At 36.1% G+C, this 8,801-nt stretch overlaps 1 protein-coding gene across 1 annotated transcript in view; it reads right to left on the reverse strand.

The window, feature by feature from the left end:
• The window catches only part of LOC107696700 (protein strawberry notch homolog 2-like), a 48,406-nt gene that overhangs the window by 12,659 nt on the left and 26,946 nt on the right, over positions 1–8,801 (reverse strand). The window contains exons 19-23 of the mRNA XM_016497168.1: positions 7,970–8,041; positions 7,217–7,325; positions 5,804–5,875; positions 1,382–1,525; positions 1,137–1,231 (exon numbers count right to left, since the gene is read on the reverse strand). Of these exons, the coding sequence (XP_016352654.1) occupies positions 1,137–1,231; positions 1,382–1,525; positions 5,804–5,875; positions 7,217–7,325; positions 7,970–8,041 (492 nt within the window). The remainder of the gene's footprint in view (positions 1–1,136; positions 1,232–1,381; positions 1,526–5,803; positions 5,876–7,216; positions 7,326–7,969; positions 8,042–8,801) is intronic.

Here is an 8,801-nt window from a genome sequence, read left to right on the forward strand (position 1 = left end):
TGTCTTTTGCTGTAGTGTGTCAGTAGGAAATATCAGTTTACATTTCCAAACATTCATTTTGCCATTAATTGTAATCATTTTGTGAGATTTTTGTCTGACAACAGCCTGTGCTCCAAACAGAGATATGATCTGATCATAATCCAGTCTGTCTGTGATTATGTGAAGAAACAGAACAAACTGAGACCAACTAAATCCAGAAGAACTGTGGAGACGTCTCCAAGACGCTTCAAGAAACCTTCCTGCAAAGCTACAGTACTATTAAAAGTTGTAGGCACTTGTGTAAAAATGCTGTAAAATGAGGATGCTGTCAAAAATAATGTCATAAATAGATTTTCTTTATCAATATATAAATTTTATTTTTCAATTAACTTCTGTTAACTAAATGAAATCAACATTTGGTGTAAGCATCCTTTGCATTTAAAGCAGCTTTTGCCCTCGGTGCACTTGCACATAGTTTCTCAGGGAGCTTTGCAGGTAGCTTTCTTGAAGCGTCTTGGAGACACAGTTCTTCTGGATTGAGTCTGTCTCAGTTTGTTCGGTTTCTTCATGTCATTCCAGACAGACTGCTGATGATCAGATCAGATCTCTCTGTGGAGCACTGGCTGTTGTCAGACTCATTGATTATTACAATTAATGGCAAAATGAATGTTTGGAAATGTAAACTGAATAAATAACTGACTTAAAACCATTTTTTAGCTGGTGAAAATAGTGTTCTAATCATTTTGGACACCACTGCATATGGAGCCCACAGGAGTCAGCAGAATATTGTGGATTAAAGGGGTCATATGATGCGATTTCAAGTTTTCCTTTCTCTTTGGAGTGTTACAAGCTCTTGGTGCATAAAGAAGATTTGTAAAGTTGCAAAGACCAAAGTCTCAAATCCAAAGAGATATTCTTTATAAAAGTTAAGAGTCAACCACGCCTCAAGAAACATTTCTGATTATTATCAATGCTGAAAACAGTTGAATTGCTTCATATTGTTGTGGAAAGTGTGATACATTTTATTTTTCAGGATTCTTTGATGAATAGAAAATTTAAAAGAACAGCATTTATTTGAAATAGAAATCTTCTGTAACATTATAAATGTCTTTACTGTCACTTTTGATCAATTTAATGCATCCTTTCCTCACATGTACCTTATAGAGGATGACCTGACCCTCCTGAGGGTTTCCTGGAGTTAAAAACTTCTCCTGTGTTTCCTCATGAATCTCATCATTACCAGGAGCAAGATCTGAACACAGAATATTTATCTCAGACACACATACAGCTAATCTACTGCTGTGAAAACATACCAGATCAACACAAATATAACAGCACTATCATGCATTCAAAGCTCTTTTAAACTCTAAATAAGTCTAACGTGCACATTCATATTCCTCACCCAATATTCCCATGTCATATTTTCCCTCTTTTTTGTCCTTGTTGATCAGGTAGTCAAAGTTATCGGTGAAGTACTGGAACAGAGAGTTCTGCTGATGGACCTCCAAACCCAAAATACGGTTCAGAAACTTAGTGATGGTGCAGTCTGGGATGCAGGACAGAAAAAGGCAATTAGCCACTTGGTCGGATGCAAATTAGTTGCATTTCATTTACTTAAATCCAAAAAACATTTCTGCATGTAAATGTGATGCAACTGTCAGTTAAAGCACTTCACTGACAGGTATTACATAAGTAACACAAAACCAGAACAAATGTGCATTATCCAACAATGTTGTCAGTGTATTTTGAATTTAACACACTTCTATAAAGTCAGGTTTGAATTATGCATGATCAATAATATCAAAATGTCCACAAATATTATATATATATATATATGTGTGTGTGTGTGACCCTGGACCACAAAATCAGTCATAAGGGTCAATTTTTTTAAATTGAGATTTATACATCCTCTGAAAGCTGAATAAATAAGCTTTTCATTGATGTACAATGTATTGTTGGCTATTGCTACAAATATACCCCAGTGACTTAAGAATGGTTTTGTGCTCCAAAACTGCAAACTGGATTTACTCTCCCTGCTTGGCTGATGAACTTTGGCAAATTGGATTCACTTTACTGTTCAGCTGGCGTACTTTTGTTGTTGCCGCTGGGAACTCCCGGTTGTCAGCCTGCTGCGAAGCCCTCTCTCACCTCTCAATTCTACATCTATCGGACTGACTGTGAGGTGAGTTAACACTCTTCTTACTAGTCTTTCTAATGGCTTGCTGTCTGGTTGGGTAGCTTTCCTAAGCTTTTATAGATGTTGGGATGGTTGTGGTTCTGGCTAACACGGCGTTGCTGATAGCCGGTTTTCTCATGGCTATCACCAACATGTCAAAAGCTTTGGTACTTGCGCTGTCTCTGGTTCTCTTTACTATTATTGGACTACCTTCCAACATGGAATTTGGATACCTGTGTAGTGAACTCAGGGCGCTCAATGGGCACCCACGCCTTGACTCTGTGATGTACGAGCACTGCCGCTCGCTTGGGATTATCCGACGTACGCGTTACATACATCGCTCAGTCAGAAGGATTTTTAACATTCAGCAGCTAAACTCTTCAGTTATTCTGTGCATCTGGACGTTGGTCAAATCAAAACGTCTACCAAGAGACTGTCATCCAATGCGAACGCTTGTCTACATAAAAAAGTCAGCCTCAAATGTCAACTTTACTGGCAACATAGGAGTACTGCATAACCACTTTGCTCTGTTGAACTGTCGCTCCATCTCGGACAAGGGGCCCTACCTAAGCGAACTAATTACGGATACAGACTTGGACATGTTATTTCTTATCGAGACTTGGCAAACACCTAATGATTTCATCTATCTTAATCTTCTTACACCGAACGGCTATCAGTACTTGTCTAAGTCACGTCTATCTGGGAAAGGAGGTGGCCTTGCGGTCATTCGTCGTAACTCCATAACACAAACTCAGATGGATTTTAACTGTACTAAGACTTTTGAATACATGGCTTTGAAGGTCGGCTCAAACTGTCCCCTCACAATTATTCTGATTTATAGACCACCCAAACAGCAAAACGACTTTTTCTCAGAACTCTGCGAACTACTAACACTTGCTTGTGCTTCATCAGCCCAGGTCATCTTACTTGGTGACTTTAACATCCATGTTGATACACCCTGTTTTAATAGTACTCAGCTAAAGACTGTTCTGGACTGTTTCGATCTTTATCAGAATGTCAACTTCTCTACTCACACTCATGGTCATACGCTTGACTTAGTCTGTACATCAGGCTTAAATCATATTTCTATCAGTGGTCTGGCTACTCCAATTTCTGATCATAAGCTTATTACGTTTGACTTTACACTAACTTGCCCAACTAAATGCATTGAAAACAAAACCACTTTCTTATCGTAAGTTCAGTGCTATCAATGTTGATATACTTACCTCTACTTGCCTCTATTGCTTCATCTGTTATTTCTGATGTATTCAATTTTAATTATCCATCCAAGATATATGATTTGTATCACTCTGCTATTGCTGATGTTTTAGATGAGCATGCTCCAACTAGGACTAGGTCTGATCCCCTGCTCCTCTCCATGGTATAACAATGAGCTACGTGATATGAAAGCCAAAGGCAGACAACTTGAACGCCTTTTTAGGAAAACAGGTTTAACTGTACACTTTCAGGCATTTTCAGATCATGTTAAGCACTATAAAACTGCCTTGAATGCTGCTCACTCTTCACTATATTTCCAAAACTATCAACATAACAAACAATAAGCCTAAATCAGCAGTTCAGGCTGCTATACATAATGCCTCTCTACGATAATCTGACGACTTATGCTGTTCTTTTTTACGCTATTTTCAGGGTAAGCTTGACGCTTTATGTGGGACATTTGGTGCAGAACCAACTACTTCTACTTGTGAGCTAACTCGGCCTATTCAAATGCTCGATAGCTTCTCCTTGACAAACCCCACCCTAATTAATGAAATAATACTGAAATCCAATTCTTCTTCATGCTGTGTTGACCCTGCACCAACATTCCTTTTGAAACACTGTACCTCTGTTATTTCTGGTCCTATCTTACATCTTGTAAACATGTCTCTTATCTCTGCCACTGTTGCAGTATCACTCAAAACTGCTGCTGTTACTCCTATTCTCAAAAAGCCAACTCTGGACCCAGCTGACTACACTACTTAACGCCCAATTTCCAACCTACCGTTTGTTTCAAAAATCATGGAAAAAGTCGTTGCCACTCAGTTGCAGTCATTTCTAGCTTGCAATAAACACTTTGATATATTTCAGTCAGGTTTTCGTTCACAACACAGTACTGAAACTGCTCTAGTAAGCAGTATAAATGACCTCCTTCTTTCTGGTGATTCGGGCAACCTTTCCATACTCTTATTACTCGACCTTAGCTCAGCTTTTGACACTGTCTGTCATAAGCTACTACTCATGCGCCTCTTAGAGATTGGCATCTCAGGAGCTGGGTTAGCCTGGTTTTCCTCCTATTTAACGGACAGACAATACTTCATAACAACAAATATCCCACTGTCCCTATTAAACAGGGTGTGCCACAGGGCTCAGTTCTAGGGCCATTATTATTTATCATTTATATTATGCCCCTCGGACAAATTATTCGCTGCCATGGTTTTCAGTACCACTGCTATGCCGATGATATTCAGATATATACTTCTTGCCGACCTGACTCTATTCACCAGACCGCTACTCTATTGTCATGTGGCAATGAGTTAAAAACCTGGCTTAGCTCCAACTCTCTCAGTTTGAATTTGACAAAAACAGAAATTTTACTTGTCGGTCCCCCAACTGTAACAAAAAACATAACTAATCCCCCTAGAATTGACCTTGAAGCTACATCAATTTTTCCAACTGCCACCGTCAAAAACTTAGGTATCACTCTAGACTTTTTACTAAACCTAGATGCTTATATTAGTAAACTCTCCAAAGCTGCATTTTTTTCAACTTCAGCATATTGCCAAACTCCGTTCCTTCATGAGCCCAAAAGATGCTGAATCACTAGTACATGCATTTATCACATCTCTCCTTGACTACTGTAACGCTCTTTTTTCTGGATTACCAGTACGCTCCATCTCCCATTTGCAATATATTCAAAATTCTGCTGCAAGAATGTTAACATACACTAAACGGTCTGCTCATATCACCCATATTCTATTTAACCTCCACTGGCTACCTGTGTCCGCTTGTATCACTTATAAAATTCTTCTACTTACCTTTAAGTCACTCCTCGGTCTTGCACCTACTTATCTCTCTGACCTACTTTCTCCATATATTCCCTCTCGTCTACTTCGATCATCTGGAGGGGAACTTCTTTGTGTTCCAAGATCTCACCTTTCATCTATGGGAGGGAGATCTTTCTCTGTTATGGCTCCTAAACTTTGGAACTCATTGCCCCTGTGTCTTCGGTTAATAACCACACTGCACGAATTTAAGTCTAAACTCAAAACCTATCTGTTCAACCAATATTACCAGTCATTATATGTTTCTTCTTAAACTGTTATGGTTTAATGCTGTATCTGACTGTTTGCTGTATCTGGCTGTCTGTATTATTACTATGGTTTGCAACAGCAACCACATGTCCTGGACTTGGCAAATGTCTACTGTCCATCTATGTATGTATTGCTTTTGTCATTGTGAAGCGTCCTTGAGCTTGGGAAAGGCGCTATACAAATTAAACTTATTATTATACATATATACATATATATACATATATCACTAATAAATTGCTCAATTAAAGGTATGGCTGCATTAATCATACGCAATACAGATGAGTAGTGAATCAGCCTTTATAATCAGATCCTTGTGTTATTGTTGTATTACATTCACCTTTCTCTGTATTCAGACTCAGACGCGGCTCCTTACAGAAGATTCCCACATCAATCATGCCTTTCTTCATATCTGAAACACATATGAATGTTAAATCAGTACACACAAACATTACACTGTCATGTTCATCTGCATGTGCTCGAACAAAGTGTCTCTTGCTGCGTCCCGATTGACAAACAAATCAAAATAGTAAGCAATACTAGGATTAGTGTATCCAAAATCACAGTTTGCAGACTTTGCATGGATTTACTTTAGTACCACTATTGGAGTATAGTATTTTAGTAGAAATTACACTAAATAGCACTATTAGATATATTTATTAAATATATGTAATTACATTAGGCATATTTTAACAAAGGTACACTACTGCTAAAAAGTATGGGGTCGGTAAATTTTTTTTAATGTTTTTTTTTTTTTTTTAAAGAAGTATCTTCTGCTTACAGAGGCTGCATTTATTTGATCAAAAATACAGTAGAAATTGTGAAATGTTATTGCAATTTAAAATAGCTGTTATTTATGTGAATATATGTGACCCTGGAGCACAAAAGCAGTCTTAAGTCGCTGGGGTATATTTGTAGCAATAGCCAACAATACATTGTATGGGTCAAAATTATTGATTTTTCTTTTATGCCAAAAATCATTAGGATATTAAGTAAAGATCATGTTCCATGAAGATATTTTGTAAATTTCCTACCGTAAATATATCAAAACTTAATTTTTGGTTAGTAATATGCATTGCTAAGAACTTCATTTGGAATAAATTTAAAGGCGATTTTCTCACTATTTTGATTTTTTTGTACCCTCAGATTCCAGATTTTCAAATAGTTGTATCTCGACCAAATATTGTCCTATCATAACAAACCATACATCAATGGAAACCTTATTTATTCAGTTTTCAGATGATGTATAAATCTCAATTTTGAAAATTTGACACTTAATTTTTGGGTTTTGTGGTCCAGGGTCACATGTTAAAATGTCATTTGTAATGTAATTTCAGAATCAGAATCAGAATCAGAAGAGCATTATTACCAAGTATGTTTACACACACAAGGAATTTGACTTGACGACAGGAGCTTCCAGTGTAGAAGAAAGTACAAACATAGTGCAGACATACATGATAGTGCAGACATACATAGGAATAACACAGTAGGGATGTAATATAACACTAATATAATAAAAAAAAGAAAAATTGAATAATGTACTATATACAGAAATAGAAGTATAGGAAAAAATTTAATTGTTTAGATAAATGTACAGATATGTTTATTAGTGAGCAGATATGTTATTTAAGAAGAATCGCGGAGCTCAGCGTCCTGGCTGCCATTTGCGGCACCATCATGAATAGTGAATTTAAAATGCAATTTAATTTATTACACTTTTGATCAAACTTGATCAATAAACAGATGACATTACCTCTGAAGAACATGATGTCTCCTCCTGGGTAGCCCTTCGGTGGAGGGACTTTGTTGTCGATGTGCCCGAGGATGGCTTTAGTGATCTTATCCAACGCTTTGGTGCCGTACTAAGACAGACAGAGGGGAAAAAATTGTTAAATTCCTTTTCATGTTGTATTTGTGGGTCTGAACTGTGGTATATTTGCAATATGGGAATCGGCATGAAAAGATTTCATCCAACTGTGAACCATATTGCAGTTCATACATTTCTTCCAAGTTTAGAAAACATCAACCAACCAAACAAATCAAAGTCTTAAGTCAAATGAGGTTATGTCTAGTCCAATGTGTTGTTATTGTTAACTAAAACTATTAAACTATTAAATAAGCTTAAAACTATTGAACTTTTTTTTCAGAAATTGAAATAAAGCTAAATAATAATACTAATAATAATAATAATAATGAAAAACTGAAATAAAACTTAAAAAAATACAAATAAAAAATGAACTTGAGTAAGTTCTAAAATAATACAAATAATGAATTAATATAAACAAAATTTTTTAAATAAATAAAAATGATAAAAGGACAAAAAATTACTAAAACAATCTAAAATTAAAACAAAACCTGAAAATATAAAAATAAAAGCCAATTCAAAATATTAATAAACACTATAATAGTAGATATATAACACTAAAACAACACCCTAATAAAGCCAGATGGTAGAACAGAGAATAGTCTATTATATTTTGGCTGATAAAGGAGAATATGCTCCTACTTTGTTCTCAAAGTTGTACTGGCTCAGGTCTCTGGATTCAGTGGCTCGTCGGTCCCCGTGCGTCAGAGCCCCCTATAAAACACAACACACATTTTAATGTGGATGCATTTCCATTAACAAGCTCTCAAACATCTGACAACATTTTAATCAGCTCTCACAGGATTGTAGAATGGCTACAGAAGCTTAAGTACATATACTTTCAATTTCACAGGTAGTAATGTGCACATGTTTAAGTTCATAAGTTGCAATGATTTTTGCTTGGCTTCAACTGAACTGTATTTTGGGTAGCTTTGCCCATAGTGAAATCTTATTGGTCCAAAATCTTGCAAAACAGCTGGATATTAAGGTGCTTAATGTGATTAAAAGAGGATGATTTAATGAGATAAATATGAGCGCTGCATGTTTCAAAGTCAACGTTCTAGTAAAGACATTACAAAATAAGAGCCTCACCATATTTCAGGCTTGTTTAAGTACCGCATTATGCAGAACAACTATTTTTCTGGTTATTATTGGTATTTTGGTTACACAGTAAACTGTATCTGGCAATTAATTCAATGTTTAAAATGTTAAAAATTCCATAATCTTTAAATAAATAGTTTTAAGCAGAAATATTTAAAAATCTGGTGTACTTTTTGTAAATGTCTCCTCATACCCGTTTATTAAGAGAAAAATAAAGTAAAAGACCGCTTCTTAAACCAGAGAAGCTGAACATGTTGGTATTCTTGTGGAAAAAAAAACATGCAAGTCCTGTCACCGACGGCCAGTTTAGTTTTACTTTTCTTTTTGTTTTCGTTTTAAAAAGCTTGTTATCTTTGCTGTTTACCTCACGTTA

Source organism: Sinocyclocheilus anshuiensis, unplaced genomic scaffold (genome assembly GCF_001515605.1).
Source record: "Sinocyclocheilus anshuiensis isolate Anshui unplaced genomic scaffold, SAMN03320099.WGS_v1.1 scaffold217, whole genome shotgun sequence".
NCBI lineage: Eukaryota > Metazoa > Chordata > Actinopteri > Cypriniformes > Cyprinidae > Sinocyclocheilus > Sinocyclocheilus anshuiensis.